Source organism: Chiloscyllium plagiosum, chromosome 2 (assembly GCF_004010195.1).
Source record: "Chiloscyllium plagiosum isolate BGI_BamShark_2017 chromosome 2, ASM401019v2, whole genome shotgun sequence".
Classification (NCBI taxonomy): domain Eukaryota; kingdom Metazoa; phylum Chordata; class Chondrichthyes; order Orectolobiformes; family Hemiscylliidae; genus Chiloscyllium; species Chiloscyllium plagiosum.
The window spans coordinates 87,604,952-87,617,161 of NC_057711.1; the positions used below are offsets into that span (position 1 = coordinate 87,604,952).

Here is a 12,210-nt window from a genome sequence, read left to right on the forward strand (position 1 = left end):
TCTGCAGACATTCTTTCAATCACCAACAGTAAAATCAGTGTTAAGAACTATTGAGAAAGCTGTTGAAACAGTATTGTGACAGATTATCCCACAGTAACTAGTCACCACTTTATCTCATGTGTGGCAGTAGCTTTTAATACTTCCAAGGCAGCAACGCTTGGCTTCATTGCAATTTCTTCCTTCTCTGTAAAATTAGTATCTGTAATTTAAAAAACCTACGAGATTTACACTTAAGACTAATCATGCTTGTTCTCCCATAATTTTAATGCTGCATAGATAGTGAGACTGTGCAAGGTTAAAGAAATACTTAGAGCCTGAGATTTCAGAGAATAAGTAAACAAATTTCACCTCGGTCTGGACAAAGGCATGGAGGCAGCCAGGCACCAAACCATTTGGCATGCTGAATTCCATCCTGGAAGGTGGTGGTAGTGGATTTTGGGAGTTTGACGCACAAGCCTATCCTAATTCCCACTACTTTCCAATTTGGTGAATATCACTGCTGGATGACTGTTTCACAGAGTGCAGGGTCAGGAACACCTTTCAACCCTGGTGTTGAAGTCTCAACCCAAAATCCCATCCAAGCCTCTGAACCTCAAATGAGGTCAGGACACAGGAAATGAAAGTGCCTACTGGATTCAGTTGAATACTTATTAGCACATATAGGTTAGTCCATTGAGAGATCTATCACAGATGCCTTTGTTGCAAAGATGTTATTTGTTCATTCTTCATTAGCGAGTACATCTTAGTGTCACCCATGCTTCTACACAACCTCAGCTTTCAAATCCCAAATAACAAACAAACAGTGAGTATGAATGGATCTAAATCACAGTGAACTGAAGGAAATGCACCAGCTGTACATCTCCCTCTTCTCTTGGAATTAGTAAAAATACAGCAAAGTTGTCATCACAACAAACACATTTAGGTTTAGCATGACATACTGTTATACCTCCAAGTCCCAGTTTTAGGGGATGATTCCACTCATTAAGCCTACTATTTATTCAATAGCAATGACAGGAAAGGGAAATTGTAAAAAGAAAAGTTACCTAAAAGGTTGATATGTGTTATTCCCCCCTATCAGTAGTCTGTAGGTTTCCTCTGGAGATTTTTTTAAGTAAATTACCTGGTGGAAACAAAAGTTGAGCATGAGTTTTCAGGAATCTTATTGCAGCATTTTAATGATATGTTTTAATTATGATATTCTGCTGTACAAAAGGCGTGAACACACTTTGCCCAAACAATAATATCCTAGCAAGCAATATAGATCTTTGATCAAAATGCGTCCTCCTTTTAACATTCCCAGGTGAAATAAATCTTTGGGATAACTCATGAATATCAGATTTTATAACATGATAAGCAATCCAAGTTTTGTACATTTTCCTAATAAATTAGAAATAAAGTTATTGAAGATCAGAGGAAAAGCTGTTTACAGTCCACTCCACAAGAATTACAATGAATCAAACCAGCATTGGAGTTACATCACAACACATGGTCAATTTGGTATTCTCCATCCATTAATTCTCAAGTTAATACAAAAAAAAGCCAAAATGCCTTCTAGAAGCTAGATACTGGGACATACATACTTGTAGTCTGATGCCATTTCTTTAAGCAGTGCTGCTTACTCTACCAGACATTCCCTCCACTGTTTCTGGAGAGTGAGCTTGAAGGTTTGAAAGAGTGCACTAACAAAATATAGATTTAAACAATTGCAAAAAAAAAAGCAAGAGCACAAATAATGTACAGTTTTCCTCCAGACTACATTTTAGACCAAAATCTTTACAAGCAAAGATGAAGTCAGTGTTAAACAAAAAAAAAGCAGTTAAATTAATACTTCTAGAAATGCAAATGAAAAAATGGAACAAACAAAAACTGCTGGAGACACTCAGCTGGTCTGGCAGAATTGACATGGAGTCCTTTAATGAAAGTAGTTCACTTGACTAGAGACATCAGCTCCAGTATCTCTCCATAGATGCTGCTAGACATGTTGAATTTCTCTGCCCATTTTGGTTTGTTTCATAGTGTCAGAGCTGTACAGCATGGAAACAAACCCTTCAGTCCAACCTGTCCGTGCCAACCAGATATGGTAAGTTAATCTAGACCTATTTGCTAGCACTTGGCCCATATTCTTCTAAACCCTTCCTATTTATATAGCAATCCAGGTGCCTTTTAAAAGTTGCAATTGTACCAGCATCACCACTTCCTCTGGCAGCTCATTCCATACACACACCATCCTCTGCATGAAAAGGTTGTCCTCCCTTAGGTCTCTTTTAAATTTTTTCCCTCTCTCCTTGAACCTTAACCTATGCCTTTTAGTTTTAGATTTCTCTACCCCTGTGAAAAGACCTTGGCTAGTCACCCTATCCATGATTTTATAAACCTCCATAGGGTCACCTCTCAGCATCCAATGATCTTTGTTTGATTTTAATGAAATATGTAGACAATTTCAACCTAAAAAGAGTGAGGGCTGCAGATGGAGTAGATCAGAGTCGATCAGTGTGGTGCTGGAAAAGCACAGCCGGTCAGGCAGCATGAGGAGCAGGAGAAATAACGTTACGAGCATAAGCTCTTTATCAGGAATGAGGCTGAGTTTCAACCTGGTGTAGTGCTTAATCTCTAATGTTAGTTACCCCCAATGAATGCTTAATTCTGCTAAATGGAACAGAAAACAATAAGGACAGTTGGCACAAGGCTTACATTCTTTTAAAAAATGGCTCCAATCGCCCAATGTGAAATATAGAAATTCTCTACGAATGAAGTATAACAAAACATTTTTGTATGCATTCTATAAATTAGAGGGAAGAAATACAGACTTGCATTTATATAGTGCTTTTTATGATGACTAAATGTCTCAAAGCACTTCAGAGCAAAAGAACTTTTGTAGTCTGCTGTTGTGTAGGAAACATAGCATTCAACATATGCATGGCAAGCTCCTACATGCAATAATGTAATTTTCAAAAAAGAAGAGTTGAGGATTATTTTGCTGATTGAGGTAAACAAGTTGGCCAGGATGCCAGAAAAACTCGCTGTTTTTTCTTGAATGACTGTTTCAATTTTTTTTAAAATCAGTTATGACAGTAGCCTCAAAATGTTCAACGCCAAACCTAATACTTCCTTTACGACAAAGTCATCAATATTTTAACTTCAATGCCTAGCAAATGCTGTAACAAGACCTGGTGAGCTCTATAATAAAACAAAGAACTATAAAATGCTGAAAAACTGAAACAGAAACAAAATTTTTGGAGAAACCTAGCAGGTCTAGCAGCACCTATAGACAGAAAGCATAGTTAATGTTGAATCCAGTGACCCTTCAGAACAGAAGCAGAAACAGAAACAATTTCTGCTTCTAATAGTTGCTATAAGCACAATTTCACACAATCATTTCAGACTTGCCGGACTACCCATTAAAACCATGTGAATCAAGTCTTCGTGGTAGCAAGACCAACCTGTGAGAATCTGTGGTGTCTGTCCCCTTTTATCAATCACTATAAGGACTTTCTCCAAGTGACCATGATTGAATAAAAACTGTATACCTAGTTAAATACTGCTTGGAAGTCTCTAGATTCCATACCTGGAATTTATGTTTCGATGTGCTGTTAAATTGTTGGATGTTATTTTGCTGCATTCTAATTAAAATATTTTCTTTTTTCCTTGGGGTATCTGATTACCTTTCAGGTGTTAGAATAAACTGGCCTTGACAGCATACCATTATTGGTACAGAATAAACCTGACAAAAAAAGTTGCCAACCATTGTTACTAATTTTCAACTTCAAAACTCACGTTCATGATAAACATTTGAAAAAATATTGTTGTGTCAGTTTAGACAGAACAATGTAACTCATCAAAAGTATACAAAATGTTTCAAGAACTAAACACAGGAAGTGCTGGAAATATGCACCAGATCTGGCAACATTTCCGGAGAAGAAAAAGAGTAAAAGTTGAGTTGAACTGGATTCTTGAGCATTTTCCATTTTTATATAAAAAGTGTCATAATGAACATTTAAATTACTGAATTAGATTGTACTTGAATCTTCCTTTAACCATCATGTTTGGTTTTAAGTATTACCATTTAAATTTACATTCAAAGACAACTAATGTAGCTGTGATACCAAATACCCAATATAAGAGATCCATACGGATTTGAGGAATGAAGTGTGAGTCTGAGGTTGATGGCACAGAACCATAGACAATGCAGTTCCCATAAAAGAAAGACTGGATTTTTACTGCTTCTCTTGCCCTCAAGTTTAAAGGCATGGGGGGGGGGTAGCAAGTTAAATGCCTGCCTGCCACCTTCCCACCTACCATGCTCCAGCACAATTTTACCAGCAAGAACAGAAAATACTGGAAAAGCTCAGCAGGTCTGGCAGCATTGATCGACAGAAACCAAAGCTAATGTTTCAAGTCCAATGATCTTTCCTAAGAACAATTTTGCTAGTGGTTGGGGTGGCATTGGGCCATTAATTTCCAGTTAAGGCCTCAATTCCCACACAGCAATATTCTCCCTACAGCCTCTACAGCACTCCATCCCCTGCTGTGGTCAGCCCTTAGTGATCATCAAATACTTACCAAGTTCCGGTCTGTAACTGGATGCCTTTTTAAGGCCAATAAGCTGTACTGGTTGTGGTGCTGCTAATACTTAAGATTTGCTAACACCTGATGTAGGGCTTCCTGTTATTCAGCAGCTAAAAATCTTACCTCCAGCCTATTGATGTTTAATAACTATTAAAGGGATACATGGCAATTGTTCTTCCATTGGATCCTGACCTTTTAAGTTGGGGGCAAAAAGCACAACACCTCATAACTGAAACTATGCAGATCTTGCACAGTTGCAGTGCCTGTGATATCACATGGAATGACTACATTTCACCAACTTCAGCCATTAGGAAAAAGGTAAAAAGTTAAAGCAGAGGGTGCAATAAAGCTGTAGCACTTATAGGCCTAATGCATTAGGTATTAGTGCAAACTGAGATTCACTGTACCTGTCCTTGCATCCCCTCATGCTCTTGTGCACATTTCACATTAATCACCTTGTGCTTATACCAAAAGTTAGAGTCATTTAGTCATAAACATGTCCTTTGGTCCAATTCATCTATGTTAACATCCCAACCTGACCTTGTGACATTTGCCAGCATTTGGCCTATTTCCCTCAATTCTTCTTATTCATTTACCTATCTAGGCGCCTTTTAAATGTTGTAATTGTACCTGCCTCCACTATTTGCTCTGGCAGCTTCATATACAGATCACCCTCTGCATGAAAATAAAAGTTACCCCGAGAGCTCTTTTCAATTTGCACAAATACAACAGATAATTTCACACATAGTAAAAGTGGACTATAACCTACTCTGCTTTCCAACAGCAACATTGTTTAAAAAAAAGGTTGTCCAATTTGTAGAAGCTCTTTTCCTTTATTGGAAAATGTTTCCCACACTTATCTCAGAGCTTTATCCAGGAGATATCTGAAATCAGTATGATTTTCAGTTATCTTTAACATAATAACCAAACTAGACATACATCAATCTCCGTATCCCTAATACCCTAACACACCAAATATTGACAGCCCTTCATTTTGAACACTCAATAACTGAATATCTTTAGCTCTCCCAGCAACAAATTTCAAAATATTCATAAACCTTCAAGAAATTTTTCCTAAATGCCTGATCGTCATTCGAAGGATGGCAATTCTAAAACTCAGAATGGGATCACATGTGCTGTTGGTTCCAGCTAATACAAAAATACACACATTTACAAGAAGCCCACTTCTATTTTTGACGTGCTTTTTTCCATAACTGGAAACAATTCTTGGATGCCTTTGTTACATCTTAGCTGCTCTACAAGATGACAATTAACGCACCCCATCAGCTGAATATTATTGCTGCAAATTGGATGGGCCACCCTTAGCCTCCCAGCACATAGCTGGGAGACGTCGGTCAGCAATACAATATCAGCAGATACAATATCAATCAGCTGCAGATATCGGAGAAGGCAAGTGAATGCCAAAAATAACCCTGCCAGTCAGTTTGAAACAATCATGTCAATTATCTGTAAGTTTTCAATATTTTCTGCACCTTTTTGGTGTAATGTGAAATGTTTAGAAGTGCTTTTTTTAAAAAAAGCATAGGTATAACAAGGTGGCACAAGAGAAGAGAAGATCTGCTGTTGCAATCCACAGCTATATCTAGTAATAAATTCTACCAGTGAAAGTGGCAGTGTCAATATTGGATGCCCAATGTTGATTTGCTAAGCTGAGGTGGTAGGGGCAGGAGTGAGCAGACTATACCCTTGCCCTCACCCTGCCGAAAGACAATAAAAGCAGCCCTCTGGTTTCTACACAGGAGAAATGCATCAACTTTGCTGACCATTTCATTATCCACTTAGTCATGTATTTCACTGCTCACCTCAACCTATTATGCTCAACTGTTCCATCTAATTTTCCTTGCAACCCACCAAAAATAACTTTATTCTTGTCATATTCAGTTTCACCCTGATTTTAATTCCAGTTTCAAGATGTTATCATTCATCTAGTACAATTATCAAAGTTACCCTCCTTCCCGTCCAATGTGCTTATTTTTTTATTTCATTTAAAATCTTTTTCATATAGATTTTCAAGATGCCTATTTTCTTCACTCATTCCAGCAATGAAAACTTTAACCACAATGTTTTATTTAGAAAAGGCAAAATACTGCTGGTCTGTTGAGGAGTTAATTTTGCAATCCAGATTCTGCATTGGTTGGTCCTGGGCAAAATCTATTATGGAAATTGCATAAATGCAACTTGTAGTGAAAATTACTATGGTTGATAATTCTTACCCTCACCCCTAATTTCCCCACAAAAAAAATTACATTTTGTATTTCTTTCTTTCATTTCAAAACCTACTCTTCAGAAGAGAATAGGTTTTGTTGATCTCCCTGATCTCACTTAAAGGCAAAATTTAAATCAGAGTTTTAATGTGCTGTGAGAAGTTCTACTATAAAACTCCACTAGAGACAGCACAGTAACATTACAAATTCATCCTCATCATTGTGTGGAAGTAGGTATGTTTATGTAATTCTAATGAGAGCTCTCAGTTAATTATATATAAAGTAAATAATCAACTGCAGTACTCCAAACAAATTACAAAAATTGTGTGCGAGTGACAGCGAGTGCGAATTTTATTTTACATATTCAAAATGCAATGCCAGGTTAACAGGTTGGTATTACACCACACAAACTAGAAGTGTTCCAAAATCTTTTCCTGGCATATGCCATGTTAGACTACACTGACATGAATACAGCAGGAGAAAAACAGAAAAGGCCTCTGTATCTCTGCACAGGTAAGTAAATGAATTTATACAAAAATCATATGATTCTGCCCTTAATTCATATTTGGTGACTCTACTAACACATGAGGACAAGATGCAATGTTACTCAGTAGTAAAATAACTGGAGAGTCTTGTTCAGGTTAAACAAGGGAGAAATGGTCATTTGATTCAAAAAAGGAAAAGCTGACATTGCATTCAACACAGGTGAACAAAACATTTGAGTATACAGGATAATTCGGTAAAGAAAAGCCTTAACATCGAAAAGAGGCAATATTTTAACACCCACTGTGCTCATACGACAGGCGTCCAGATGCCAGAGAGCCTAAGTGTTGTTGGCACTAACATTTGATTTATGAATCCTAAGCATGTTGTGCAAAGATAAACTAAGCAAAGATAAACTAAGCAAACATATGCACAAATGAAATTTCGGATCATAGAAAAGCTACAAAGTAGTGAACAATTCAATCCATTTTGCCCACATAAGAACAATTCACCAAGCTTTCTCCCTGCAGATCTTCTCTCCAGGTGTTTATCTAACTCCGTTTTTTTTAAAAAATTAGAAACTCCTCCCTGTACACTCAAGTCCTGGTCATCAAGATCAAGAAAAGGAGGACTTATCCTAACACCAGCCTCTGGGGAACCTTCTTCCTGTCCTAAAAAAAAAATTCTTGTCATGGGCCAACTTGAAATCCATGTGGTTACTATCCCTTTTATTCAATTGGCTTCAACAATATTGGCAAGCCTCTTAGGTGGCACTCTTTCAAAGCCTATATGGCATCAACCCAACCATGTGGAGAATTGCCCACTTATGTCCTGTAGACAAATATCAAGACAAATCCAGCATAGCCAATTACCTAATCAGTCTAGTCACAATCATCAGCAAAGTGGTGAAAGGTGTCATCAACAGTGCTATAAAAAGAGCACTTGCTTAACAATAACCTGTTCGCTGACACCCAATTTGGATTTTGCCAAGGCTACTAGGCTCCTGGCCTTGTTACAGCCTTGGTCTAATTGTGAACAAAAGAGCTGAATTCCAGAGGTGAAGCAAGAGTGACTGTCCTTGATATTATGGTCACATTTGACAAAGTGCACATCAAGAAGCTGTAGCAAAATAGGCGTCAATGGGAATCAAGGGGAAAACCTCTCCACTAGATGGAGTCATACATGGCACAAAGGAAAGGTTAGTCATTTCAGCTTCGGGACTTCTCTGCACAAGTCCCTCAGAGGAGAGAGAGTGTCCTAGACCCAAGCATTTTCAGTTGCTTCAATGACCTTCCTTCTGTTATAAAATCAGAACTGGGATACTTGCTGATACCCGCACAATGTTCTGCAAGTTCATGATTCTTCAGATAATGAAGCAGATGCAAGACCTGGACAATATCCAGGCTTTGACTCACAAATGGCAAGCAACATTTTTGTTACACAAATGCTCGGCAATGACCATCTCTAACAAGAAAGAATCTAACCATCTCCCCTTGGCTTTCAATGGTATCACCGCTGAAAATTCCACTAACATGTTGGGAGTTACCATTGACCAAAACTGAACTGAACTAATCCTAAGTACAATGGCTACAACAGCAGGTTAGAGGCTAGGGATCTTGCAGTGAGAAACTCACCTCCTGACTCCCCAAAGTCAGTCCACCATCTACAAGGTGTAAGTCAGGAGGGTGGTGATGGAATACCACCACTTACCTGGATGAGTGCAGTTCCAGCAACACTTAAGGAGCCTGACACCATCCAGTGATTAAAAAGCCCCACATCAACTGCATTACCTTCAGCATTTTCTGTTAAATTATCAAGAATCCACCTTGTTAAATACAACTTTCCCTTTACAAATCAATGCTGGTTAATTTTGTCCCAGATTATCACTTCTAAAAATGTTCCCAGCTGAGGTTAAACTGGCTGATCTGTAGCTGTTAGGCTTATTCTTAGACCATGTTTTATTATGCAAAAACATAACATTTTCAATTGTCAGCTGGTACTACACTGTATGAGGATGGAAAGACCATGGTCATACCAACATGTAAATTTTTCCCAATTACCTACTTTTTCCTATGATTTGCATATTTCTATCTTAGTTAAAATTAATATAAATTATTGTTTAATACCTCAACTATGCACAAATTCTTTTTTGTCCTTAATAGGGCACATTCCTCCTTTTTATCATCCTCTTACTATTTATCTACCTATTGAAGACTTTCAGTTTCCCTCTTATATTGGTTAACCATCTCTTATACTCTGCCTCAATTTTTACATTTGTCCTCTAAAAGGGCTATATTTTCAGCATGGTTCCCCTATCTTGAATTTTAACATCTATTTTCTGCACTCCTTTTCTCTTTCATGTTACTCTTTGTATCATTAAGGTGCGCTCATTTGTTTGCTCCATCTTTCCTCTTTGTAGGAACGTATTGACTGTATCTCCACTTATTCGGTTATTCCTGTCAATCTTTGATTCCAATGTACTGAGCGAAACCTCGTTGAAGTTATCCTCTCAAAATTTTTACTCACCTTTTACCACAGCATGAACCTCCTCATACAATGATCATTGTCCCCTAAATATTGCATGCGAACACTTAATCCACTTGACCTAACCGATTTCCCAGAACCAGTGCCAGGAATGTCTCTTAGGAGGTCAAGAAATGTACAGATCCAGCAAATTTTCATGAACATCGGCAGCATGGTGGCACAGTGGTTAGCACTGCTGCCTCACAGCGCCTGAGACCCAGGTTCAATTCCCGCCTCAGGCGACTGTGTGGAGTTTACACATTCTCCCAACGTCTGCGTGGGTTTCCTCCGGGTGCTCCGGTTTCCTCCCACAGTCCAAAGATGTGCAGGTCAGGTGAATTGGCCATGCTAAATTGCCCGTAGTGTTAGGTAGGGGTAAATGTAGGGGTATGGGTGGGTTGTGCTTTGCTGGGGCGGTGTGGACTTGTTGGGCCGAAGGGCCTGCTTCCACACTATAGGGAATCTAATCTAATCTAAAAAAAAACATAATTCATAAACTTCATGCCATCTTATAGAATAAATTTCAGAATTATACTCTAAAGATGCACTAGAAAAGTCCCACATTAGAAATGCTCTATATAGTTTCCTTCTAATTTCCCTCCAAATATATTCATTCATATCTTTCAAACTAGCGCTGGTGTATATAATACATCCATTAAATATGATACTGCTACTGCTTCTGAGCTTTAACCAAACCAATTGTGCCTTTAGCCACTCTCAGGTATCCTCTCTCTCCAGCAATTTGTATTTGCATTAATCAGTATTACAAAATCCCCTTTCTTTCTTGCCTTAGATAGAAAGTGTACAGCAAAGATAATAATACCCAGTCCAGATCTTCTTTAAACCAAGTTTCTTTTGTCACCATACCATTACTATACATGAAGGTTATCAGCTTACTGATCTTATTTTGCAAAGCTTTCAGATACATGTAGAGCAAACCTAATTTAGATTCCACTTGCTCTGGGTCAGAGCTAATAACTTGATGTTACCTACTCTAGATCTGTCTATCCCATTTCTGTGCACCGTGTGTGTACTAGTTCTTTTCCCTCCACTATCCTCTTCTAGTTCCAACACTCCTGCGAAATGAATTTAATCCCACCCCAAAAACACTAGCAAAAAGTGAAAGAAAAAACTAATGTTTCTGTTCAGGTGTCAGCACTAAAGCAGATGTTCCAAGCATTTAAAACCCTCTTTGCTTCACAACTTCAAAGCATTGATCTGCTCTATTCTGAGTGTCTATGCTCACTAGCATATGATACCCTAGTAATCGGGAGATTAACAACTGTGGAGGTCCAGCTTGCTACCCTTTTTCCTAAATCCCTAAAGTTTGCCTGCAGGACTGCTTATGCTATCAACATGGACCAAGACCACTGGTGATTCTCCCTCTACCTTCAGTGAGGTCTGGACCCACTAAATAATATCCTTTACCTTTGTAACAGGGAGGCAATGGTCTGTTTCCTGAAACAAATTCCCTCTCACTATTGCTGGATAAACATAGTAGGCTTATGAGCATCACGAGAGCGAGAGCAAGAGCGAACAATAGAACTGATTCTGTTGATTCTGGAGTTGAAAAGTTAAATTTTGTTTTCCTCTCCAGAGATGCTGCAAATGGGATCTGTACAATTATTCATTTTGAATGAATGAAATCTAAAAATGGAAACAATAATATATTAAATCATGTAATAAGTAATTTTCTGCAAATTACTGTGATTACCATTTAAATCTTTTGAGCAGCATAATCAAAATAAAGAATGAATGATTCTGCTCCACAGCTACCTGATAAAGGAGCAGCACTCCAAAAGCTAGTACTTCCAAATAGACCTGTTGGACTATAACCTTTTGTTGATTTTTAACTTGGAAGATATCCAGTGTTCAGTAAAGGTCATATGCCAACGCTAAGATTGCCACTTGGTAAAGCTGAAGCTATAACATTCAGCAAGCAATCAGGGCTAAAATCTCAAGCTTGGACATTTGTGTCTCTGCATTTACTAACCTTGTTTGTGCAAGTAAAAAGGTTTTAAACATGTGTCATTTAAAATTACAATTCTATATTACAGAGAAAAAAAAAAGTGCCATAATGAACATCTTCAATACCTGCAACCATAAGCAAATTCATAAAAAGCAGCCTATGTACAAACTGCTGCATGACAACCAATTTAGCTCAGGATCCTGAAACAAAGCAAAGCAATCTTAAGGTCTTGAATTGTAAATAAAAAGTATTACCTTGCTGGAAAAAAAATTGCTTGAGTGCTTACTGAATGTCAGGAATAGTTTTATGCAATGCTTAAAATAATGAATGAAACGGATAAACATCCAGTCCTTTTCAGGTTCGTAGAGGAGAGACGTAACCTCCCTGTTAGTTTTCCTTCCTCATTAATTAGTTGCTCTGATATGAAAAAAATGATACATTTCC

The 12,210-nt window shown here is 38.0% G+C and overlaps 1 protein-coding gene across 4 annotated transcripts in view; it reads right to left on the minus strand.

Moving 5' to 3' along the window:
• The window catches only part of LOC122561627 (dual specificity protein phosphatase CDC14A-like), a 100,553-nt gene that overhangs the window by 52,161 nt on the left and 36,182 nt on the right, over positions 1-12,210 (minus strand). For all 4 annotated transcript variants that reach the window (XR_006315064.1, XM_043713557.1, XM_043713579.1 and 1 more), the window contains exon 5: positions 1,044-1,120. Coding sequence is in view for 3 of the 4 variants with exons in the window: in XM_043713557.1 (XP_043569492.1) it covers positions 1,044-1,120 (77 nt within the window). In the remaining variant the exon portion in view is untranslated. The remainder of the gene's footprint in view (positions 1-1,043; positions 1,121-12,210) is intronic.